The following is a 26,415-nucleotide window of genomic DNA, read 5'->3' as shown; positions in this document are numbered from 1 at the left end:
AGCTGAGGACAGAGCTGATGTTTGCTGTATTGAGCACCGAAGGGTAAAAGCAGTGCTGCTGCAGAGCCAGGAGAGGAAAGCAGCGAGTTGGGCTCACAGGGTGCTGTAGTGAAGAACTGAGCAAATGCTTCTGCCCTGGCTCCTCTGAATGTCCCAGGCATTTTCACTTTACAATCTGTTGTCTCCACAGCGAAGCTGGGCTCTAGCCTTTGTGGTCTTGAGGTCAGTATTACTGTGGTCTGAGCATGAAATTTTCAAGAATGTGCATGGTTTTTGGTTATTATGTCCCTAAAATCTAGGGCACGGCTTTCCCAAAGGATGCTTTCAGGTAGCATCACCGTGGCCGCTATTCTCCATCCAGGGAAAAAGTGATGTTTGCCCCAACATGAGGTTAAAACGGCTTGGATGTGGGGAAAGCTGAGCCTAGAAACACCTGAATTCGCTTTCTTCCCCCCTCTCCTCTCACCATCAGCGTAGATTAGTTCAGAAATCAGGCAAGTATTTTTAGAAGCTGGCTTCAGAGTCCCGGTGTCACAATTTTCATTCTTGCTGCTTGTACAGAGGCACTTCTTGAGCAACGTTTTTCGCCTTAAAATAATGGGGAGGACTTGAGGACAGCCGTGAAACTCGGGGTGGTGCCGGGTGAGCTCCCCACGAGCCACGATGGGGCTTCTCCCAGCCCCTTGGTCCGAACACACCGGCTTTTTGGGAATAAAGGACGACCAGGGGGAGCGGGGAGGGGACACCCACGCTCAACTTTGGACCTGTTTGCCGGTCTGGAGACGTGGGTGACGTGCCCCGGGGTCCGGCACAACTTGCGACAGCCCCGGCAGCGCCTTTGCTCCGTGAGCCGCTGTTATTAGTTTATGGCAGCTGTATGGCCGTCGTTTGATTTTTATTATTTCTCGAAGCCTGTCGCCGGGGCGGGGAAGCAGGGATCTTTGGTCGGTCGGTGCGCCCGCAAGCGAGCGGAGAGGAGTGGGGAGGATGTTGCGAATGAGTAATGGTACAGCAGGGCTCTAACGTGCAGGATAGCTGGGGGATGAGTCACCCGGCACAATGCAGCACATCCGTCGAGGAGGCTGAATCACGCACGGGGGGAAGCCGCCTGTCAGCCACCAGCTGGGCTGGGGTCAGCCCGAGGCGCGGCGGAGGCAAGGATGGTGACACGGAGCGACCCGGGGGCGCAATGTAGAGGAAATGGCATCCCCCGGCAGGTACGTGCGTTCTGTCGCGGCACCTTGCTGCGTTTTTTGCTCTATTTCCCCCCCCCCCTCATCTTCCTCCATAGCCCTTCTGAATCTTCCCTAAGCCAGCGGGTGATTTACCGGCGGATGCGTACAGCTTATCCATGCAGGCTTTCTTCGCTGGTTCCATGTCGTTTCTGCAGGAGTATCGAGTTCATGCGTGCCCTTTTCTTAATTATCCAGAGGGAAATACTGAGGGTGCTGCAGGAGAAGCCCCTTGCCTCACTTGCTGCCCTTCTCCATCGAGGTGGAGGGGTTAAAGAGAGCTGTAATGCAGACTGGGTGTGCATGTTGGTTTTGATACAGTTAGTCTCTTTTTTTTTTAACGTATTTAGATGGCAAAAGATAAAAATGTTTTGATTTAAAGCTCATGTTCTTCTTACGCCCCCCCGAACCCCTGCCTTTTGTGCAGTAGATCCAACTCAAATTACAAAGGTTTTTTTTGTTAGTTTGTTTTTATATTTGCACAATACCATCATCCATCAGCCTTCCTAGCTGTGCAGGGGGAGAAGCAGAGCTCCTTCCTTCACCCATCAAAATTGGGGGGGGTGGGGGGGGGGAATGCGAAGTGGATAGGCAGAGCAAGGGTCCTGGTGTTTTTTTTCCCTTCTTTGTTTGTACTTAATAAACTGTTTTTGTGTTCTGGAGTATTATCCTGTGTCATTACCACAGCTCACACCGTGATACAACGGCGCTGGTAGTGATTTATCTGTGATACACGGCAGTGCAGGGAGGAATGGGATGCGGTGCTGGGTGTCACCACTGCCCTCACGGCAGGCTATGGGGCGATGGGAAGAGGGTCGTCTGGAGGTGGTGGAGTCTTGTGCATCAACCAAATAGATCTGTCCATGGCACTCCTCTGATTTTTGGCGAGCAGTGTCCAATCTCTAGGCTCGTTTTACAGAACAAGGAGGGCAAGAAAGCTTAGAAAGGTGGAATACAGTTGCTTTGCTTGTTACTTTTATGTCTTATTTTTACTAAATATCATTCATTAACTAATGTATGATAGCTGTAACAGTGTTTATGATCAGTATATGTTAGAAAAAGTTGATACAACTTCGTTGTGGCTTTATTAAAAAAAAAAAAAAAAAAAAAGAAAAAAAAATCAATTCAGGATGCAGATCTCATGCAACTACCTGGCTGGCTGGCCAGGCTTTTATGCGCTTTTTGCTTATCTTGCATGTGATATAAAACAAATACCATCTGTCATGCAATAACAACTTCCTTTCTCATTACAGTAAATGATAATGCTAATTAGCTTTCCTTGAAATCTGTTAATATTTTGTACCCTTGCATGAAACTACTGGGGCTTGAATGTGCAACTTTGCCCATGCTGCATGCCTAGCCAGTGTGCCACAGGGTAAATCATTCAAATGAATTACCTTAATAAAATGATTTTTCTTGCCTTGCCCTTCCTTACAACTTTCCAAGACATACTGCCATGTGCAGCTGTGACAATGTATTGCAGGATCGATCCATCAAATGATTTTGAGGGAAAGTCAAAACTGAAAGTCATTCAATAATCCATTGAGAAGGAGAGTTGTGGGGGCTTGGATGAGGTTTCCTCCAGCTCAGGAATGATCATCATTCATTTAAAAGTTTTGTCAGTGAGACAAAAGCCTCCGTGTGGGTTTTTGGTGCCCTCTGGGAGGTGTGGAGCAAGGGCCAGGTCTCGGCTTGCAGGCAAAGGGTTCCTGGACCCCGCTTTGCAGCCCCATCAGCACTGGAAACGCAAGCAACCCCACAAGCAGGACGGGGCTGTTTCTCATAAGCTAAATAAAACCTCACTTCAGTGCTGAACAAAGCTTGTGCTGAAAGGCCTCCTTTGTTGGCCGCTGCCTTGTGGCTGGAGGGAGGTGCGGAGGTGGGTGGCTGGGCTCTTGCAGGTGTCTTGGTTTTCGAGAAGTCCTTTCCCCCCTGAAAACAAACAAACAAACAAAACTGCTGTTAGTCTTTGCTACAAAGGCTTTTATGAGCAGGTTTTAACCGAGCTGCAGGTCTGGAAGCAAACCTCGGGGTGCAGCCGGGACATGGCCAGTCTTTATCCTGTTTTTGGGGCCACTGGAGACCCAGAAAGGCAGCTGTTACTGTTTTCCTGAAATGGTGGATCAGCATAAGAGCTGAGTGTGCTGCCGAGCTGGGTTCAGCAGCTTCATTGTAGGTGCGAGGGTGCTGGAAGAGAAAACTGTTTTTTGGTTTCAGAGCGATGCTGAATGCCACTATGAAATGCCAGGGAAGTTTTCTCATTTTATTTAGGGAGGGAAACGTCCTGAAACGGAGCTTGTGAGATTAATCCTGCTGTAAGGTGAAGTGCCACAGGACACGCGTGCTGCAGGACTGGGCAGGCAGCGCCGGAGCGAGGCGTGTTGAGATCGGTTCGAACCACCTTGTATTTACTTTGAGGTGGAAAACAAAATTTCCCAGAGCGTCTTTTTATCTTGGCTTTGAAAGTTGGGAAAAAATAGAGGTTGTAAGCTTGTTGTACCGCAGATAGGTTCTGCAGTGGTTCTGCGTTCTCAGTGCGATGTAGTGATGAGCACAAGGATGACTTTCTGGGTGCAAACCAGAAAGTTTCCGGTTCCCTGCTTCCTCTCCCTGCCCTCTTGTCAGTTCTGCCCTGGTGAGATGGGTAACAATGCATTGAAACTGGGGAGGTTTTCCATGGTTTTTGTATGGGTTCCATTTTAACATTGGGTTTCACCAAAGCGGCACAGATGGCTTTTTTTTTTACTTGCTGGTATTATAATGAAAAAGTGATTTCCTGCTGGAAACCTAAATGATACTGAAATATCAAACCTTATTTTGCTGTGGCTCCGTGCACTCAGAATGCTCTTCCTTTTAACAAAGTGATACGTTGTGGTTTCGAAGAGGAAAATGCTGCAGATATTTCACCCTTGCTAGAAGGTTCAAGAACCGAGTAAGCATTAGATCAAGAAAATGGGACTCCAAGAATGGTAGTTTTCAGAGTTTCTGTAGATAGGTTGTGCCCCAGTGACTGCAGAGCTAAATTTGCATGTATCTGAATAGTTCAAACTGTGCTTAAACGCCCGCTGTCTGTGGTTGAGCTTTATAACCTAACCTCTGGCTGCATTAGTAGCCTTTTGCCGTCCTTTTTGCTGTTCCCTGGGGGAATGCGGAAACATTAAAGACAAGAATCTGCATTTTTGAAACCCGTTAAATGCTCGTTTGATGGATAAGAGAGCAGCCTGGTGATATCCAGCAGTAGGTGCCTAGCAGACCTCTGCGTGGAAGGTGTAGATGTTCACAGCTGGTGGTGACGTTGTGCAGGGATGGAGGGGACTGTGATGGTGGTTTTTGCCCGCCTGATCTGCCATGGCAACATGGGTGGAAACCAGGAGTGAAGACAGTGAGGAACAAATTTCGGATTGGATCTTTGTGGAGCAATTACCTTTCTGTCTGAGACCTGAATCTCTCCTGGCCTTGCAAGCTGGAAAGTCAAGATGGGAAGAAAATAATGAAGGAACTTCTGGCAGTGTTAGCGAGGAAGATTGTAAGCTTATGTTCTGGTCAACTAGCCTTGCTAGCGAAGAACTGCTACCTCCTAAAAATATATATACATATATTGAATTACAGAAGGTGTTCAGGAAGTGTTTTAGAGGTTAAGGGCTTCTAGGAGAAAAATAGGCCCAGACACTTTATTCCCCCCATCCTCAAATCTGAAGGGTGCCATTTCCCATCCTCCAGCTAAATGAAAAATGGAAGCGTTATCTGACAAAGGAATTACAAAGCGCAGGAAAGTGTTTGTATCCCCCGTGAATGGAGCCAGTCTCTTAGACGCACAAATGCTTTGTAAAAGTTAGGTAATGCAGCTGTGATTCAGTTATCACAAAAATAATCATTCAGTCACTTTGTGTTTAGGAAAATTCTCAATATCCTTCAGAACAGCAATTACAAACGCACACACTTTTTTTTTTTTTAATATATTTTTATATGTATGTATGCACACCCACGAGCTATAATTTTTAAAGGGTTCTCTTTCCCTTCCAATAAAAGCAGCACGTGGCTTGCTGAACTACCTCTCCTCCCCGGGTTCATTATGGTTTTTGTTCTGGGTGGGGCTGACCAACAACCTGAGACAGCCCCAGCAGCAGCTGGCCGGCTGCCATGCAGCTGGGTGATCCCTGTGGATGCTTTCCTCTGCAGCTTTTAATGCTGCTGAAGACGAATCTGTAGGGTTAAGATAGCACAGGACTCCATTTAAGAGCGTAATTAAGAATAGTTTGCATGAAAGGCGTAGTATGCGGGCCATAAACCCAACAATTAGAGCGGTCTTAAAGTTATAGAAGCCCATAAAACGAGGGGAACTAAGGCTACTGCTGGATTTTTGGCTATTTTGTTTTTTTAACTACGTGAAAGATGTGCGTTATCTAATCCTGGGGACAGTCAGTATCTTGCTAATGAAAACAAGCCAAGTATTTTCACCTACCTCGTTACCATTCTTCCTGGAATAGCCGAATTGCCCAGCTGCCACCATAAAAGTGGAGGGGGCTGGCTTCAACGTGGCTGTTTCACTTCATGGTGCTCTGAACTAGCGAGATGCCCGTGGGATCTGCAGATTGCTCCTGAGCTGGGTGGCGTGTGATGGCTTGCGAGTAGCCAGAGCCTTGGTGCATTCACGTAAAGTTAAATCACAACAAAAATAAACAGCTTTCATGTGAAGGAAGCAAGGTCCGTATATGGACCTGAAGTATTTGAGGACCTCCCAGGCATGTATCAACGCTGGCATGAGGGGAAGGAGCACTGCCTATTCTAGGCTTATGGGTAGAAACTGCAGACATGATTTTGGCTTTAATGAAGCCTGGAAAATTCAACGTGCAGCTTGTAAGTCCTCATACAGTGACTACACTAAGCCGTCAATCCCTAATAAGCCTTAACCTTCTGGTTTTTGGTGCTTTTCTGTTTGTTTTTCTTTCTTTTACTTTCCTAAGTCCCTTGGCATCAGCTGAGTGTTGGGAAACGTACATCTGTGGCTGGAGCCTGGTAGGAGCGGGTCCGGGCTCCTGGGGCAGCACAGCGTCACTCATGACTTTTGATCCCGTAGGAAAGTGTGCCAAGGGATTATGTGAATGGAGCCAGAGCCGCTGCACTCTGCTTACCTTGCCAAAGGTGAACCCTTCTGCAGGACAAGGTCCTTTTCTAATAGGGGAGCAGAGGTCTTCTCGCCGTAGTGGGGGATGGAAACTAGCTTCCCTTGCTCGATGTATTTAAGGAGGTAGCTTTTCAAAATGGGAGGACTTCCGTTTATATGGTATTTTGGATGGGTGGGAGTGAGAGATGGTGAGCAATGAGGAACAGGGTAAAATTCAAGTATTCCTTCCATGTCAAAATCTAGTTCCTTCAAGTTCATCCCCCACCATGTATTCTTAGAAAGCCAGCGAATGATTCTGCACCGTCAGTACGTCCTCTTCCCGTTAAAGCAAATTACTCAATTGCTCTGTTTGGGTCCAAAAAATTGCCGTCCCAGCTTGTTTCCCCTTGGCCCTCTGTTATCACAAGAGCGTCTTGGCTGTAGGCAAACCGTGGTCCAAAACCTGGCCATTTTCCCACAAGCCTGATCAGGGTGCAGGAGGTGTCCCCAGCTGAGGTTGTCAGGGACAGCCCAACCACGCAGGCTTCTGAAAAATGCCTCTCAAAAATATAATTGTAAGTTTGAGTTAACGAAGCACCCAGCTTTTCCCCTAATAGGTGTCACGCAGCTGTTGGGCACATGGGTGAAATTGGTGGCCTCGGTAGCAGAGGTTGTCACCGTATCAGTGTGGACAGGAAAATGAAAACTGGATGGCTCCGTGGCCCACCACAATGTGGTTTTAATGGGGAGGGGTGGTAGTCAGAGCACCTAAATTTTACGTGTAGGTGTCCGCTAGCGTGCTGAAATAACTCTGAGCCTAGAAATCACTGAGAGGTGATGGAAATGCAAATAATTGGTGGAAAATACAAAGTACCGAGTAACTGCTGATTTCTTGATTTTACTTTAAATGGATGATTTCTGAAGCAAAGTAACTGAAGACTGCGTTCCTTTTGGGATAGCCAAAGGCTGTGGCTGCTCCCCTAAAGCTGAGTGGTAAATCACACAGGAAGCTGTATTGCAAGCAGCAGTTTTCAAGCCTGGAAGGCGAAGCAGCAGCTTGTATGGATGACTTCTGCAGGAGGATGGGGAGGAAGGTTGTATCTAGTGCCTCTGACCTCCGAAGAGAGGTTGAAATATAATGGGAATTCTCCAGAAGTGAAAGGAGCTACCGTAAAAACAGGACCAAAAAGGAGCCTTGGAGAACAGGAGATGGTTGAGACAGAAAGGCATAGTTGGCTTTCTTTGCTCTTTATCCATATAGACCATATGGGAAGAATACACAGAAGAAGAGAACACAAATTACCCTGGATGGAAGCAGCTCAGTTTTTACAAAGTAAGAAATCAGCTGAAGTATTTTGCTTAATTCTAAGTATCAGGAAGCCAAAGAGATCCAACTTGCCGCAGGTAAAATGTAGAAATGGTTGTTCATTGGAAAATAAAAAGGTAACTGGATCCATTTATAGGCACGCTTGCCTCATTTCCTGTACCAGGATGCTGCTCTGAGGACTCAGAGCAAAAAAGTTGTTAAAAACCTTGTTTCTCGGTTCTGGGAGTGCCTGGCGTGTGCCAGCTGTGGTGCAGGTAGCATATCTGAGTGTGCTGAAAGGCTTTTTATCAGGCGGTGCAAAGTCCTCTGTGCAACAGGAGATGAAACCTAAGCACGAGAGGTTAACAGCCTTCATCACGTAGGTCCAGCGAGAAGGTTGGAGTATCCATAAAAAAAAAATGTTGGCGAAGGGGAAATTTCAGAAAAATTTGGAATTTTTTTCCAAATCTGTCCTACGCTAGGGGAGGGAATAGCTGGTCCCCAGGGACCACCTCTGTCCCTTGGTCTGTCCTCCAGATGGGTGTAAGACACGCTCTTCCAGCAGGAACCCCGCCGCAGCCTTGCACTTATTCATGCTTTCCTTCTGCATGAAGAATGCTGCTGCTGCCTTTAATTTTGGACCTGTTCTCTTGTCATGTTTTATGGGATGCTGCAAGAAACATCAAGATACAGAGCTTTCCTAAAGGACGAATTTCTTTCCCTAGGGATCCTCTTGGAGCCCCATAAAGGTTGAGTTTCTTCCTCCTGATGAGCTCACTTGGAGGCCTGGAGATGGACAATTCCTCTGCAGTTTTCTTTGTGTCCTTTTTCTTATCCCATGTTAATGCTTCCCTGTTTTTCCCAGGTTTGAGTGCCTTCTGGTGTCTTTGTGGGCCTTGTTGGGTGTCTCGGTAGCTCTGCAACCAGCAGTGCCATGGTTGTGTGTGACTGACGTCCAGCCATGCTCTGGTGGCCTCCCTGTGAGGACTGATATCCCCATCGGACACTGGAGCATAGAGCCTGTGGGACGGGTGCAGGGGAGGCCTGTGGAAGCTGAGGCCCCCACTGAGGAGGATCTTGTGACCTTTCACAGCGGGCGCTTGCTTCCAGAATAGTTTTTTGCAAGGTTATGGTGTGCTGCCTTTGAAAGCCCCTCAGGGAGCTGGTGGAGCTGTTCTACGGACACGGTGGGGTCCTCATGGTTCTGATGATCTGGGCTAAGCTGGTTCCTGGCTCCTTTCTTTTGAGGTACCAGCTGGAGTCGCATTGTGTTTTTCCTGCAAGGCTGTCCAAGTTGTGGAGGAATTTGAGTGCCGTCTTCCAAACCCCAGCTCACTAACTTGAGTTCATGGGTTACGTGAGCTGTGTGGTCCTCCTGACACCATGAAGACCTGATACCTTAATGCATCCAACGGGGGTGTTGGCCTTAGGGTACTGCGTGGCTTAGTCCCCATCCCCAATGACATGAGGGACAGGGCATCTGGGACCATGGGTTGTTTGATATTGATATCATCTCCGTGTTGATCAACGGGGTCGTTCTCAGCTGTTTCGTGGGTCTCTTCCCTCTGGTGGCTTGAGCAGCCATGCCTTGCAGAGGTGGCCCTCCATCCTGGGCATACGCTCTGCAAACGCGCTGCGGCGGGAGGATTGCTGTCTAAATACCGCCCTCAAGAAAAACACCCCGATGAGACTCTGTGATGCTCACAAAAGGTTTTGTTTTGTTTTGTTACCATTGCAGTGACAGCTATATTGTGCGAGTCAAAGCTGTGGTTATGACCCGAGATGACTCCAGTGGGGGATGGTTGCCACAAGAAGGAGGCGGTCTCAGTAGAGTTGGCGTCTGCAAGGTCACATACCCGGAGGGCAATGGAAGAAGTGGATTTCTAATCCATGGTGAAAGGCAGAAAGACAAACTGGTAATAGAACCTAATTCAACTTTTGTCTGTTCTTATAATGAGAATTATCCCAAATCTGATGCTATTGTATTCTTGTGCAAGTTTAAAAGAAATAAAAATAAAAAAAAGGCATGTGCAGATAGTGCCAGATTGGACAAAACAATCCCAGCCTCATCTAGAAGGTTACTGAATTGTTGTCTCTCGCTGTCTGGGCTGTCGTGCTGCCACCGGGAAGGAGCAGGTAAATTTTCAACACCCGTGTGCAAAGATCCCCCTCTGATCCCTTGAAAAAGGGCCTGTGTTTTTCTCGACTCTAGCAGGGGTATGTGAGAAGTGAATTGAAGTGTAAAGAATCCATGAAGCCAGTCACATTGCACTGAGTAATGCAGCGCAAGCCTTTAAAAACGGCAATGAATTATTTATGCTGTGTGCTGCTCAAGGTTCGAACGAGCAGAGTGAGAATATGAAGACAAGTTGTCTCTTATGAATTGACGCACTCGGTTTCTTCTGGTAGCTGTTTATCTGAAAAAGAGGGCTTTTCTTTCCCGTACAAAGCAAATTAATAAAGCCACTTCCCTATTTGCAGAGTCTGTTTTGGATGTTATATTTTGTTACCGTGTTTTTATGTATTTGATTCTTCTGAAATCCTCTCCTTTGAAGAGATGGGCTGGCTTAAAAATAGGCTCCCCACACAGACTCAGGAAACAGAGTGCTTGGGCGAAAAAAAAAAAAAAAAGGAAAAAAGTATCATTCAAGATGGAAATGATCTTGCTTTGAAAAGTTCTGGTGTTTTAAAGCTGTATAAAGTACAGCTTGTCTTTTGCATTGCTGTTTTGCTTGGGATGCTTTTTTGAAGTTATTTTTGAGCCATGCTTATGGTTTTGGGGGAGCGGGGGAAGACTTAGAAGCCATTCCCGTTCTCCTTGGGTATCTCCCTAGAAATGTTTTTTGGCACAGCAGTGTCCGGCTGGGGGTGAAGGAGGAAAAAAAGGTGGGGGAGCGTAACAGGACCTCCTAAATCTGCTCCAGCAAGCGAGCACCTACTTAAACCCTAGTAACAAGATGAATGTGTGATGGTTACGAGAACAATTAAAGTGTCTGGTGTTTATTAGTCATAATTTAGTAGGGAAGGATGTTCCCTGACCAGCGTAGCGCGAAACATGACTTGGCTTGCTTTTGGGGAGAGGAAAGCTCTGGTCGGGGCTGAAGCGGTGACAGCTCTGTCCTTCGCGTGGGAAAAGTGACTTTGCTCCTCTCTTGGGCTCGCGCCCTCCCAGGTGGTGCTGGAGTGCTTCGTGAAGAAGGACCTGGTGTACACCAAGGCGAACCCAACCTTCCACCACTGGAAAGTCGACAACAGGAAGTTTGGGCTCACTTTTCAAAGCCCCGCTGACGCTCGGGCCTTCGACAGAGGCGTGAGGAAAGCCATCGAGGACCTCATTGAAGGTACCGAGGCGCATGGAAACCTGGGGAAGAGGGTTCGCAGCAAGGAGATGGGAAGATGCGGGGGTTTAAAATCAGGCCTTGGGCTTGAAAGTCTCTCTGGCACTTCCAAGTGTAGTCCAGCATTATCCTGTGCCGAGCCAGCCCCAGCTCACTTCAGAGAGCTGTGTCTCCTAATCCTTTATGGAGGGAAGGGATTTAAGTCCAAATATTTTCCCATCCTATCTGACCTGGTCTGTCAAGATTTCACCCGTTAATTATTATCTGGTCTGTTATTAATGCTTTTTCGATAGGCTTGGGTTTCGTGCTTGGGATGACAGCAACAGCCCAGGCTTGTCTTTATGTGCAGCCGAATTTAGTTTTACTAAGTCTTTGTTAAATCATAGGATGAATTCCTGCACGGAGCTGAATAAAAACTGTTTTGTTTTTGCAGTAATTAGTTTTGTCTGTCTCTGCTTGGTTCAATGGTTGCTCTTGAAGACTTTGTTGTGTTGTTGTTTTTTTTTTTTTAATTCTGTAAAAAAATGCATTTGAATTGCCCATGCTTTGAAGTTGTCATAAATTCTTCCTTTTCACATCTCATTGCAATCAGTCATAATACAGCTATAATTCAATACTACTTTCCTTTATTTTATTTTAATGAAAATGAATTCATTATGGGTTCTTTGCTTGGTTTTAGCCATGCCACTTTATGTAGGACTCAGTGCTCTAAAGCCTTTCTCCTTCTCACCCCGTGTGACCAGAGCAGTGTTGTATCCAGCTGGTTTTGGTGAATTGTGTTTTGAGGACATTAGCTCCCTAAGACAGCTTCAGCTTTTGAATGCCCTGTCCTTGCTTTAACGTGGAAGCAATAGCCAGGGAAGTGCCACAGGGGAGAAAATATTCATCTCACCGGTTTGAGGAAGGATCTTCTCAACTAGTTGTTCATTTGCTTTTTCCTGTGCCATTTACCTGAACAAGTCACGGTTAGACCCCCTGCTTCCTTCTTGCTTGCTAAAACTGGGAAGCGTTTTGAGTCATAAAAGCAATGTTTTATCTTTGTGGCTCAGGACCATGCAAAGTTATAGCTCAGTTGTATTGAGTGGTATTTTAGAGGTGCTGCTAGGGGGCAGATTCTACACTGCTCTTTCTAATCCATTTTACAGTGGAAGTATTTAAGATCAAGTTCTGCTGTATCTCAGATACTTCAAAATCAGCAAATCTATATTTATCGCATTAACAGCACAGTCTGATCCTCATGAATGTGCTCCTACTTAACTTCCAAATAAGGCTTTCTGAATGAAAAACAATCACTGGCACGTGCACACACAGTGTCAGGCCTTGGGTTTCACTTAGCATTCAGTTTTTGTTCACTTCATCAAATTTAGCAGGTAATATTAAGCACAACAAACTGTGCATCTGAAGCTTCGTTTTATTAAGTCACTGCTTTAACTGGTAGGTTATTTCATGTAGCATCAGAAGTATCTGAGTTTTCTGCACAAGTACAGTAATCCTGGGCAGCTCTGTTAGAGGGAGTCTGGACTTTTTTTATTTTTTTTATTTTTTACTTTTAAAGCTAATATAGCAAACGGCATGAATGTTTTCACATTACTTAGTGTTTTAAGTGGGCTTTCACACTTAGCTCTGCACATCTTCGTGATTACGCAACTGAACGCAGCCGGGGCTGGTGCGGTTTTGCATTATATAAAGCACGTTATTTCAGAAAAATTTCCAGAGCGAAGGTGGTACCAAGCATTTAACTATTTCACTTAGGGATGCGACATGGCTCTAACTCAAATGAAGCAGTTTCTCAGGGGGTACCCATGGGGTGTGGGAAGAGGTCAGAGGGAGGGTTTTTAGATTAAATTTCCCATTTTCCAAGCAGTTGCTAGTATTTTAGTCTTGTTCACGGTTTTATCTATTTCAGCTCCTTTCATGTTGCTTACATGGAGAAAGATGCCCCTCTGACAAATAGCAAATAGCACAGAAAACCTTTACAGTATTTAATAACTTCCTAAATTACCAGGGGAAAAAAAAACAACAACAATCTAACTCTTCCCTTTCAAAGTGAGGTTTGTTCTTCAATAAAAAGTGATTTCCCCCCTCCAGTTTTAAGGAATAGATGAAGAATAACTCATGTATGGTTTCTTGACAGCTGAGGGTCTGGCTGTGAGCACTATTTAGTATGTGGCTTTACCATTCAGAAATGAAAGCGTTCTGTAATTGGAAATGCTAAATGCTATTTTTAACATATTTAATTAGCATTGGCAGCCATGCAGTTACATGTCAAGAAACACTTTCAGATTCTACCTTTCCAACACAGCTAGCAGCAGGTGTTTTTTCTTCCTTAATTTAAGCCACTCTTTTACATATATCCAACATGTAAAGTTGTTAGCCTCCAAATGTTCACCAACCTAATAATAATGGGGAAAAAAAACTGCCTAGAAATGTCATGTTTTTTAAAAAAATGTTTCTTTCCAGGGTCTACTACTTCCTCGTCAACGCTTCACAACGAGGCTGAGGTCGGTGATGATGATGTCTTCACAGTAAGTTCATCTCCCTTGAGGTCATTCTCCTTTATGCTCTGGTTTTGCATGGTCAGGTTTAAAAGTTAGTGTGTTTTTTTTTTCTTTTTCATTTTATTACCTGGGATTGGTTTCCGGCCTTAATCATGTTTGGTCAGTGGGTGTGTTTTATTTGATGCAAGTATATGCCCTGCAGAAGGTAAACTTTTGCAAAAGCATTTGCTTTCTGTTGGGCTCCCATTGCCACGTGAAAACCATGACAGAGCAGAGCAGATGTTGTCAGGGCTGAAAGTGAGCAAATAATTCCTCTCCAGTTTAATATGGCTTGGTCTGAGTGGTGTGTGCAACTCTTTATATCTCTGTCTGTCCTTAACCTTCCCACAAACTACAGTAGGTGGCCAGCTCTCAGATGCGCAGTCAGGGAAATGAAATTCTGAAAAGTTGACTTTGCTATTGGGAACAAAAGCCAACTTTGAAGGTGTCTTGCGAGTACGTGAAGGTAGAAAGTTCAAGCAAGCGTTTTTCAGCTGGAGAAAGGCACGGTGACATGCGATCTACCTAACCAGTGGTGGCGTAAGTAGGAGTGGGTTGCTTGTATTTAATTTGTGGTAACGTCTAAAATGCGTTCTGGAGCTTTTCTGAAACAGAAGAAGCTTCCATCCCCGCTGCACTCGCATACTGTAAAAGAGGGGGGGAAAAAACAAAAAACAGTGAATACATCGGATGAAATTGTAATCCGATCACGGATATTCCATGGGCCAAAAAAAAAAAGACACTCACAATGAATACTTTGTTTTATTGCACTTACTTGCCCAGCTCCACTCGCAAACCCTCGGGCGCACGTGTGCGTGCCTTTGTTACGTGATAAATGCCCTCGTTGTCCCGCAGCGCAGGTGGGGACGGGTCGCAAGGTAGGATGTGTGGCCACAGGCGATTCCTCGCTCAAAAAAACATCTTCTGGACCATTCCTTGCATCTGGAGGGCAAACAGGGAGGAGCTGAGGATGGGGAGACTGCTGCCAAGCTGTTCGGAAACGGCTGCAGGCAAGCATCCCGAAGTCAAAAGGTGGTGGTGGTTTGTTTCTTTTTTTGGGGGGGGGCGACTTTGGCTGGTGTGGGACCAGGTTTCCTGCCGTGCTTTGACCTGATGGCTGGCACGTTGTCCGCGCCTGTCCTTTTGTCACGGCTCGGGGAGACAAACAACAGCAGGCAGGGTTAAAAGGTGACTTCCTGCGCTCCGCAGCAAAACCATCATTAGCAGCTGCTTCCCAGCTACCTGCCAGGGGTGATTTATAGGCACAGAGCAGGGGGAGGCCCCGCTGGAGCCAGGGTGGTTTACCGATTTGTGCTGTTTTGTCCCAAAAGTGGCTGGAGTCCACAGGCGAGCAGTGCTCTGCCGGGCTGGACGTTGTTCTGGAACTGTGTTCGGCTCTTTTGTGGTCACTGGGGTGGGGCTGATCGCCAAAATGTGCCTTACATGGTCATCCATGGGCCAGCTCTCGCTGGGTTAGGCACAGAAATATTCTGTGTTAAAGCAACGAAAAGTAGCCTACAGAAATAGCAAAGGTCATATTTTTTGTTTTTACTAAAACCCAGCCGGTTGACATGTAGGGACCTGGGAGTGCTCCTGTATTTCTCCACATGCTCCATCTTGTGCTGATTTTTAAACTCGTAGGGTGCTTTTAACCAGGAGGAGAACTGTCGCCTTTCAGTACGCTCTGCCTTACGCCAGGAAAGCTGGACAGACCGTGCAGTGGCTGCATCAAAACAGCTCAAACTCCTCCTGTATTCAACCAAAACATAGAGAGATGTTACCCTCTCCTTGACCCCAGCGAGGTGTCAGATCGCCCCCCGCAGCGCTGATATTTATGGGTAGGATGCTCGGTGGCGAGGGAGGAACAAGCTGCTTGATAGCATCCGCATGCAAGTCGGCACCCGGCTGGGATCCACGGGGACCTTCACACCTCAGCTTCTGCTGGGGTTTTGTGCACGTTTTGGCACATTGGGTGGGCTCCAGCATAGCAAGAGGACATCACTGATGGTGGTAGCTCATGGGGTGCTGCTGGTCAAGCTGTCACAGGGATGGGTGTGTTGTACCCCAAAAATCAGGCTTTTTGCCCAGTATCCTTTCCCTGTTTTCTTGGGTTGAAGTTTCTCCTTTCACTGCTGTCTTTAAGCTATTTGAAGCCCTTGAATTCCCATTTACCTGCAAATCCTGGTAGGTGATGGTGGAGCCTGAGATCTGCATAAGCCTGAAATAAAACACTAAAGTGTAGAGAGTTTTTAGACTGGAAGAAATTAATGTGTAGTGGGTTTGTTTTGTTTTTTTTTTTCTTACTGTTTTCATTAGTTTACTTTAACTTTTCTATTCCATTCTTTCTTTCAACTTCTTCTGGACTTGCGTCTCACAGTCCATTTGGTCATCCTTGCACACACAGCTTTATTACAACTCTCCTGTAAACTCTTTTTCCACAGCCACAGCAATAGATTTTTAGGGCTTGGTTTCTTGCTCTGTTTTAAAGAGAAAGTACATTTGTTCTTTTTATTTCCTAAGGTAGTTATTAAAATCTTCACAGTCCTCCCCCTCTCCCACACATGCATGAATAAACTTAACTGCGTGTGGCAGAATTTTCAAAAGCATCTGCATGATTGAGTCATTTAAGCAGTCATTTACGCGTCTCTGAAAATCCCAGCCGTCGCCACTGCACTGCTGCCTCAAAGACTTGCTCCAAGGTCCTTCCTCTCCTTGAAGTCGTTTCAGTCACTTCGACCACAGCCGTCCAAGACTTCCAGTTGCTTGCTCTGCTTTGCAGATTGCCGCACATCTCCATCAGCATTTGCACCAATGCATCAGCTTAAAAAGAAAAATCAAATCCTCATTACGCATGAGTACTGCTGGTTATTGATTGAAGCAAGGGGTTTGTGCTTTTACCTTATTAGCTTCAGTGCTGCTCCATGGGATGATGACTTGATGGGATGATCACATTTTTTGTGCATGTAACTCCTATGGCATCCGTCTTGGTGGCTCACCAGCCAGCACGTGAGCCCACCAGGGATCCCATAGGTTATTTGCCCTGAGGATGGGAAGGCTTGCCCTGGTGGTAGGGCTCTCCATCAGGCTGTGATCTTGTGGGGGTTAACAGAGGATTGTTTTCTTGTACCAGAAGTTTTTTTGTTTTTTTTTTGAAGAGGGGTGAATTACCTGCAGCTGTGGCTCGGGAAGCGTCGCTGGGGTCTGTAGCCTTATTCCCTCTCGTGCCTATAGCTTGCCGTGCCAGCTCGGCTGGTAAAAGAACTCAGGCAGCAGTACCCTGCCCCGTCCCTATGGCATGTGTGCTCCCTGGCAGTTGTTCTGAAGCCTGGATTGCATCTTTAAAAACAGGACTCTGCCATCTAGTAAGTTTGCTGTGCTTTAGACCTGTAGCAGCTAGATAAGCCAATTCAGACCTCTGTTCTGAAAGCCATACCTCGTAAAGCAGAAAGCAGAAGTATCTAGAAATAAATGTCACTGACTTCAGGGGAAAAAATGCTTATTTCTGAAATGAAATCTCCATTTAGAAGTTTTAACAATATGTAGTTGTGTTTCTTTAATTCCAGATCCTCAGTAGAGCCCATAAATGTTTTCCATATGTTAGCAAATAAATTTCTCCTGTCTTGTACATTATAAATCGTCCTCTCAAGAGATGCAATCTGAGTAAGACTAGCCATCCGTTCTGTCTCCGTTGGGGGAAACATTGTCTTTGCAATGGTCTGAGACTGATGTTTGTCTTCATCCATCTAGTTTGCATCTTCAGGCTTCTTTAATTAACAGTCACTTCAGAAGTACCTATTAGTAAGGTCCAAATACATTCTGTAGTTCTTCAGCCACAGAATTTGCCATATAATTGAGTTCTTGTGCAGAATTTTTCCTTAATCTACACTTCTACTTTCAATTACAGATAATAATCCCACATGACCATGAAGTGAAAAATGTGAATTGAGTCCAAGGAAAGAAAGGTCAATGTCTTCCAGAGTCTGCAGAGTGCCTGAAATGGTCTCTTTTAGCAACCCACCCGAAAAGCAGAGATGTTCATTCTGAAACCTTATGACCAGTTCAGCTGAAATGCTGCTCATGTGTTTTTCAGATAAATCCGCAGCCTTGTGCCTGCTTTAGTGCTAAAGACAAGACACCCACTGGCAGGAGGAGCAACGGCTCCCATGTCTGTTCTGCTTTGTGAACCTAAAAATGACTGCAGTCCTCTTTTGGCTTAATGGGAACGGGAGGGAGAAAACAAAGAAAACCAACCTTACTAAGTCTGACATTCATTTCGCAATGATAGCTGTTTCGTGTAATTAATAATTTTAAAAATACATGGGTTTTTTGTTGAAAATGAGACTGACAGAATTTTGCAGATAGAAGAGTGTGGCTGAGCTACAGGTTTGGGTTCGTGGACACATAGACACAGTCCACTGCTTCTCTTGCAGACTTTACGGGGTCCTGGCTAAAAGCTTTCTTGCCTCTGTTCCTCAGCTACAAGACAGGGAAAATACTCTTCTCCTTCGCTAAGGTGACGTGAACAGATCTTCCTGCCAGCAAGGCTACCCCAGGTTTTCTCTCTACATTTCACTGCCGTGGGTAACCAGGATCCTGCTGCTGGGCTTCTCACCCATGGTCTCCAGACTCGCATTTTCCCCATGGGGCTGGGTGCTTGGAGGGATCCCGCACCCCTCGTGCCCTTTTCTCAGCACAAAGACACACTGCTCCTGTGCTTGGGGACGTTAGGGCCAGAAAGCTTGTCCTGTGGCGTGGATGCTGCTAGCAGTCATCGAAGGGACGGCCGCAGCCGAGCGGGTCGTGGCAGCTGTTAACGTTACAGCCCTCTTTGCATCTCTTCTGGTTTCATAATTAAAAAAACAGATTTCTCCCTGCTGCCTTTCCATGAAACCTTTTCCCTACTTTCATCTCCCATGTGGGCCTCAAGTGTGTTACAGCCTCACTATTAAAATTTATAAGATTTATGTTAGTTAGATAAACACTAAATCTAACTTTTCTTGCTGGCTTGGTCGTTTCACGTTCAGATGGTTCTTTTAAAGAACCACTGTATCTCTTTTTCTTTAAAGTAGATATGTAGAGACCCAGCCCAATCGCTTTGGATGACTATACTTGTAAATTCTTGTGAGCTCTGTGTAAGGCTGGAGCATCCTTCATCCCACCCCTCTGTGGAAAATGATGTTGCTGAGCATAGAGAAGCACCGAGTTGCAAGATTTATTCCTTTCATGAGTTGCATTCGGGGAATGAGGAGCATCAAGAGCCTGCAGTTTCCTTTTCCTTACGGCTAAGATATGGTAACAGAAGGGAAAAGCTTCTTTTGGAGGAGCAAAGCTTGGTACGGGGGTGGTGGGGTGCGGTGCTTAGGTTGTCACTGCGAGCAAATCCGCCTTGTTTGTTCTGTAAGGCTGAGCAGAGCAATTAGGGACCCGTCACAGCAGTAGGGCTGGGTGGCATTACCTGTGTTATTCTTCCTGCTCAGCGATGCACGGACGGCAGAAGGGTTCATTGCTTCTACCCACATCCTCTGATGTCTGGATTTGGGGCTGGTGTTGTAAACCACAGCTATTCTAATCCAGATTAAAAATGAAATACTTGCCAAGAAGAGAGAAATTTACACACAGATACCAGCAGGCTCGAATATATATATTAAAATACATATTAAAAAATAAATCTTCACTGGCTTAAATGAAGAGAAATGAACTGGACTCAGACTCCTGCTGTTTTTCATAGTTGGGTGCCTCAAGCTGTGTGCAGCGCTCTGCACATCACAGTCCTGCACGTGCACAGTCAGCGTAACACCAAGGCAGTCACCATTTATCACATCTGAGCACAGCTTGCATTCTTCTTGCTTTTGCTCTGTGAAGTCTGTCTCGATTTCTTCCAGCAGACCCACTGCCAAGGTAGTTGTGGAGTCTGAAGTTACTGGTTTATCTGTAGCTCTTTCTTTTTTTCTTCCTCCCTTTAATTGCCAGGGTATTTCAGCTTCTCCATGGAGGAGGTTCTATGCTGGGGGTCAGGAGACAGCACTGAAATAGTGAAAAAGTCCTGGATTCCAAACCATTTTAAAACTAGATTCTTTTATGCTTTTCTTCTGCCTTTCTTCAGGTTGACTTTGCCTGTAATGAATTTCTGTCGGTCAATGGGGACAGACAACGACACCTGAAGCGGTTTTTCAGTAGGGAAGATCAAGTGGAAAGCTTTTTCTCTGGTGCCATAGCCAGAGGTTTTCATAGCAGTGTGCTTCCTTCCCCCTTTCCTCCAGGACCTCCTATTTCTTCTAAGTGACGCTGGAAATTAACGCATTTATTTCTTATTCTTACTACAAATACAAGCAAGTTTTACTTACGGCAGTAATCCTATATGATTGTCCCTGAGACAGAGGTGTCACCAGGAATGGCAGCTGCTGTTTTCTTCAGTCCTTCAAAGCTGTACGGTAATTACTGTCTTCTCCCTATAGGTTGTCCTTGTTTGCTCATAGCCTGTCTTGTGGGCAGAAGGAAATACAAAAATTGCTGTGGCGTGGAAGTTGTGGAGATAGGCTTTACATGAAATCTGTTTATTCTTACGTAAATTGCAGATTCATGATATGAAAATGAAGAGCTAAGGTGAGCTGATGGGAGAGATAACCGTGGCGTAGATTTGAAACCTTGCTTTCTTTGAAAGAAAGGAGGGGGAAATAGAGGTCTTGCACAATTTATGCATTGCTTTATTGCATTTATTTTATTACTTCTTGCTTTCAGGTCAGTCTCTGATGGGTAAACCAGGCTTTTGTTGCTAGAGATCAGTTACCAAATGCGCCGAACTTCAGTTTAAGGCTTTAAAAAATTAATGTTTTGTTTTGTTCATTTGTTTTTGTTTTTGTATTGATTAAACAACCTGCATCAGCCTGGTTGTTTTACCACACACAGCCTTCAAATGTCCAAGTCCTTTGCAAGGACTGCATTACCTGTCTCTTCAGCAGCCTGGACGAGGGAAGCAGTCCTTTGTGGTGAATAGCAGCCTGCTCAGAGCCCATAGCATTTGGGGTGTGTATGCATGAAGACAGGCGAGGAGCATCTGTTGTTCAGGAACAAGTTATTAAGCAGATAATATCCATATTGAGCTCTCCTGAGCCTTGCTGTTGTGTAGTTTGTATGTAGCTAATTATAGCGGTGATGTGGATGTGTCAAACTCCTTTGCTGAGGGTAAGCAATTTCTCGTCGCAATTCTTTCTCTAAAGACTGTTTTTATAGTGTGTTTTCTGGCTCTGTACCGTTCCCACATCCAAACACAGTTGGGCCTGCAGTGGGATTGGGATATATCCTGCAGGAAGCTGAAATCTGATCTTCTGCTACGATGGAAGTTTCCTTATAGCTGCATCTTGCCAGAACTTGTAAGTGGTGTACTTTGTGCACCAGTTAGGTATCGGTTGTTGGTTAGCTTGCCCCTTTTCCTTTGCTCCAGCAGTTCAAAGGAGATTTTTTTTTTTTCTGTTTTAAACACTCCTTGCCCTGTGCTTAAATGATGACAGGGCGGCATAGGTAAACGTGCCAGCTCTTTCAGTATTACACTCGATTCAATTCTTCTGTTGTGTATGACCAGTCTCACATTCATGTGAGTGATCTCCAAGCTTCCAAAAGCTTGTTTCTTGTAACATGCAGTCACTGGAGGCTTTTGGAGGAGAAGGGCCAGCAGCAACCTGCTGGTAGGATTTGTTGTCTGAAGGTGAATCGACCGGTGCCGTGCTAGCTGGAGTTTGTAGCTAAGGAGTTGTTGCTCTGAGCGCCTTGCAGCACCGTTTTACACTTGCAATCAGCTAGCTGAATGTTTGTCTTCCGAAAAATAATTTGGCTGCGTAGTAGTGTACTTGAACTATGTGATGAGTTAAAGTGTGAAGCTGTTTATGACCGCCTTCCCTTTTAATTCATCTGGAGCCGAACGTTTTAGTGCATTGGTGTGCTTAAAACACAGACGTGTCGGAAACAAAACGTAGCCAAGCTGAAATCACCCTGTCTTAATGTACAGTGATATGGAGGGGGAAGAGCTGGATTTCTTTCTTCTTTTTTTTAATTTTTTTAAAGGATCTTTTTAACCTGGATCAGCATATTGGTCAGACTTAACCACATGGCCCCATGGGCAACAGCAGGAGCCTGGATAAAGTGGAGAGCCTGGGGGAGACGTCAGCCAGCAGCACAGCCCAAATTGCTGTCCCTGGGTGCCCTTGGAGGTGGGCTTTGCTTTCCAAGGACCTGGACATTGCTGGGATGTAGCAGAGGATGCAGTGTTGGCAGAGCGAGCTGGGGTTTTGTTTTACATAGTCCACATCTGAGTGCAGCATCTTTAAAGTTGAGAAGAGAGTGGCAGTAAGGAAAGTTCCTATTTCGTGGGGTTTTTTTTCCCTTTATTTTTTTTTCTCCCAGAGAATGAAAGAGAAGTGTGTAGTGAATTTCCGCTTGTTTTTTTCAATGTGTGTGGAGGCTGCTGTGCCATCTAGAAGGGCAGCAAGCGCACTGAGATTTGACCTTTGGGGAAGGGAATATGCAAACATGCCAACCTGCCCCGTGTCTGTGGCACGCATGTTTTTCCTCCCGGTGCTGCGCGCTGGTCAAGGTGAACCAGGCACTTAGCGGGGAGTGTTTTCCAGTACAGCTTGTCTCTGGCGTGTTTGCAGCGCGGAGGATTTGTGTATCTCGGCTTTTCAATGGAGCTTTACAAAGCGAGGCTGAGGCCTCCTGATTTTGGCCTTGCTTTTGTTCAGCCATGGCTCCCCAGGCATTTCTTCAGCGTTACATATGGGAGCATAGGAGGGAGACCTGATTCAAGGCAAGAAGTCCAAGAGGAGCGTGTTTGGTTCCCCCCAAACGTGAGCACGGTACACGAGATGGCAGCCAAGGGATGCAGCTCCCGGTGCTGCTGCAAAGCCGGCAAAGTTCCTGCTGTTTCCCATTTGTGTTTAAAAAAAAGCAGCAAAATGAGTAAAAAGTGGGGATGCTGGCTGGATTCGGGTGTCTTGAAGGCAACGGGCAGAATGCAAAAAAAAACAGGGTGCAGGCACGATCGGGAAGAAGCAGCTTTGGCTGGCAGGCAGTGCGATGACTGACAGCTTCCTGCACCGCGGCGGGACGGATTAGGGAATTGCCGCCGGGTCTGGATGAAGCCAGGATGCTCGGCCAGGCATCCCAGCTGGCATGGAAGTCAGAGGGGGAAGGCTTGTGCCCGCCGGTGCTGCTGCACTGGGACCTCGTGTCCCGGCGGCGACAGGAGAAGGGCTGGGTCAGAACCGCGGGGCAGATGAGGATCTCGGCGCTGCTTTTCAGGAGAGGGGCTGCCATTTCCACATGCTGTTTTAGGCACAGGCAAATCTGGTTTGAATCCCATTGTCTCATGTAACGGGCATGGGAAAAAATAAAGAAAAAGGGGGAAAAAATGCAGAGAGTTCAGGCTGCTTGGAGCGTGCACCCAAGTTTTGCTAAGTCTAACCATAGTTTGGTTTCATCCTCTTGATTTTACTTTTTTTATTATTTTCTTGGAGAGCTCGCAAAGAGGAAGGAGGAGCTTGGGAAAGCTAAACAATGCAATGTGCTCTTACATGAGGCTTCCAGAATGATTGTTCCTTTAAAGTGACAGGCTCCCGCTTTTTAAAAAGTGAGGAATAAAGAAAACCCCCCGATTGACAAAAAAATCCTGCATGATGACACTGCCCTCACCCCCAGGCATGTGTTGGTTGTTGCTGAGGATGAACAAAACCATGCCATGGAATACAAAAGCCCTGGGAGCTCACCGTGGACCTCTGCCCAGCGCAGAGATGCGCCATAAACAACTGCATCTCAATAGCCCTGTTCCCTCACCTGCCTAATGTGTTTTGCCAAGGGTCTGCTCTCCCTGCGTCTCGTAAATATTTTATGAAAATTAAATCAGAAGTGATTACGGCGAGCAGTTCATCTGTCTCTGGTTCTGTCTGCGAGGAGGGAAGGGAAGGCAGGAGTCAGTACCACTGCATTTTTAAGCGGAGCCCGACATATTTGCAGTGCATGTGAAGAGGGTATTTTAAAAGTTTGCATCAGCTGTTGGGTTCTATTTTGGGGATGGATTCCAGCTAAAATAACGTGGATGCTCATAACTGTGTGAATAAATGACCCGTAACTGCTTTCTTAAAATATCATATCAGTCTGCTGTGGGAAGTCTGTGTTTAACTGTTTTTTCTCCTCTGTTTGCATCTGAGTGTATTGTATGTGTTCGGAGCGTGCCTCCAAACTTAGAGGCTGAAGTGTTTAATTTGTTCATAGCAAAGACAGGAACAGTGGTTCAGGTGCACCAATCCTTGTAGCTCAGCTAATCTAGTTTTTGTTAGCATTCCCCCTCCCGGGTCCTGTTTTCCCCCTCCCTGGAAATTTCAGTGTGGAAGAGCTGGGATTCAGCAGCGAGTTATGTGCAGCCATCTGTTCCCTGCTGCCCTGGGAGCCGCGCAGGCTCTCGCCATCCTCTCTGCATGTGCATTGCTCAGCACCCGCCAACCAAGTTTCGTGCCTTTATTTCCCAGCATCCGTACCGGTCTTCTGAAGGAAAACCTTGTCGGCAGTGCTGGGTGTGCTAAGCTCCCTCTTAGCACCTCAAAATGAGGAGCTAGCACTTGGCTGATTAAATGCAGCGCTGCTGACAGCAAGCACGGTGAAGGCTGAAGACTTCAAAGAGGAGCTGGCACCCACCTCCCCCTCCATACCCCTCATCTCTGCCCCTTAGGCCACCTTGAGAGCCTCCTGTGCCATCAGGACACCAGCCTCTACGTGTGGTGAACTGGGCTTGGGGAGAAGATCCAGCCAGAAAAGTTATTTAAAAATACAGATGGAGAGACTTGGGGCTAGATTCTTGTGGCTCCTCAGCCAGCATGCATTAAAGGGACTTGATGGGAGGGAGAAGTGGGGACTGTCACCTCCCCGTGGCAGTGTGGCCCCATGCAGACCTCAGTGGCCATCTCTCATGGCCTTAGGATCAGCTTCAGTAACGTGGCTAATGTTACTTGTTATGGGAGGGAGGCTTTGCTAATCTTCGCGGAGCTGTAGGAACACAAATACTGGGCAGCTGATCATCCCGACAATGCTGTGATCTGCACCAGGAGGTAATTTCCGAGGTGTGAAAAGATTTGCGTAGCCCTCTGTGCTAAAAGGAAAAGCCTGCCTCTGTCCCTAGGTGGTTGTAAGCAACCAGTTGGTTTAAACAGTTCCCGGGTTTTAAGAGGTTTGGATACAGTGGTGTACCAAAGGGAGCGCTGGAAGAAGTTTTACTCAATGTTTTGAAGAAGGAGGTGAGGTTAGAGCAAGGCCTGTGATCCTGCCGAAGCAGTTTATCTCCCCTTGGCGTGGAGAAATCTAGTAAGGTCAGCAGGGCGTTTGCTCCCACCAGGTCTCCATCCCAGTCCCTGTCGTCATGGCGGGGCTGCTGCAGGAACCCAAGGACTGAGGCTCCTGCCGTGGGGGTTTCCCTCATCACAGTCTGCTTCAAAGTACCCGATGCAAAGACTTCTCCATACGTTCAGGGGTACGCTAGCCCAGTGGCGTAGTAAGGGCAAGGTGGGGGATTTCGTGTATCCCGGAGACCCGTGGGATACCATCTTGATGCAGCCCTCCCCAGACTCCTGCAGGCTCTTCTCTTTTCGCCCGTCCAGAGTTGTGTCTGCTGCCTTGTATCGCAGTGAGCAGTTAAACAGAAAAATCTCGCTGAGGTTTCCCCTGTAGCACATCTGATTGCTCGCCACATCGCTTTAGCTGTGCCTGACTCGCGTGTGTTCATTGTAGACCTGGGAGCGAGTCGTTAAGCCACATCTGTGGAGCATGCAGAGCTGACCCGCGATGCCAGAAGCGGGTTTAGCATTAGCTTAATGGAGATGATCTCGTGCACAGAGTCCTTGTAAATGTTCCTCAAGTTTTGCTGACTTAAGGCAGCACAGCCACCGGGATGTTTCTGGCACTAAGTGCTCTAACCGCAGAAGTTTAAAAAATAGAAAAAGGTAGCAGTAAAGCTAGCTGGCTTTCTGCACTTGATATTGGTATTTGTGTAAATGGGGACTAGGAAGCAGTCCAAATGTTTGAGAAATTATAGTCTTGTTCTGGTGTAAGAAAATCTGAATCTGTGCTTATTGTAAGAGTTGCGTATGGCCAATTTGTCTTTGAGCCGTACTGGAATATGATCTAACACGAAGTTTTTCCTGCAGGCTCTCTGTTAGGATTAGGACTAGATGCAGTTCTCGTGATCCTCAGTGGAGAAGAGTTTCAAGACTTTTTCCAAAATGCATAGAAGCTGCTTTCTCAAATACAATTGCTGTCTTTAGTAAAAATTGTCCTCTGTGATACGAAACAAGCAGAAATTGGACAAAAGCATTTTTTTTCCTTGGATTTGTCTTGTCAGGACAAAGTAAAAGCTTGTGGTCAGGAGACAGAAGTCTAAAATCTCACAGATTCTTCACAACGAAGCTTTTTCTTCCTTAATACCTAGGTAACCTTAACCCTCCTTGAAGTGAGCTGTCTTTAACACACAAGGATAATTCAGAGATGAATTAAAAATGTGAAATCTTTTTCTAACTTTCTTGAGTAGAGAGCAATTAGAGACAAAAACTAAAAATTTTGCTTTTCCCCTCTCTGTGACTGTCAGAAGCGGCCATGTCTCTTAAGGCTTAAAATAAAAGCTGGAGGGGAAAGGAAAGAAATGTTCTTGCAAGATTAGGCTGAGGGAGTACTGGGAGACTATATTTTATCTTAATTTCTTTGGAAAGGTGGAAGTTTCTGTGCCGTGTGTCCAAAATAGCTCTCAGACTTCCTCTTTGTGAAGTTCATAAACAGCGGAGGCTCTGCAGATAAACCTCAGAGTCAAGCGTAGGTCCGTATCGTTCACTTGCTTCACCATTTCAGACTTTTATCATTTTTCCTT

At 46.2% G+C, this 26,415-nt stretch overlaps 1 protein-coding gene across 2 annotated transcripts in view; it reads left to right on the top strand.

Moving 5' to 3' along the window:
- The window catches only part of SPRED2 (sprouty related EVH1 domain containing 2), a 60,695-nt gene that overhangs the window by 24,762 nt on the left and 9,518 nt on the right, over nt 1-26,415 (top strand). The window contains exons 1-4 of one of the 2 annotated variants that reach the window (XM_050709417.1): nt 950-1,217; nt 9,381-9,558; nt 10,815-10,983; nt 13,441-13,505. In XM_050709417.1, the coding sequence (XP_050565374.1) occupies nt 1,201-1,217; nt 9,381-9,558; nt 10,815-10,983; nt 13,441-13,505 (429 nt within the window). In that variant the 5' untranslated portion in view covers nt 950-1,200. Of the gene's footprint in view, nt 1-949; nt 1,218-9,380; nt 9,559-10,814; nt 10,984-13,440; nt 13,506-26,415 lie in introns of those variants that run through there. The other variant, XM_035553018.1, reaches the window with a different exon arrangement.

The sequence above is a fragment of the Cygnus atratus genome, chromosome 3 (assembly GCF_013377495.2).
Source record: "Cygnus atratus isolate AKBS03 ecotype Queensland, Australia chromosome 3, CAtr_DNAZoo_HiC_assembly, whole genome shotgun sequence".
Lineage (NCBI taxonomy): Eukaryota > Metazoa > Chordata > Aves > Anseriformes > Anatidae > Cygnus > Cygnus atratus.
Note: the sequence above shows the minus strand (reverse complement) of the source record. Positions and strands in the feature narration are given on the sequence as shown.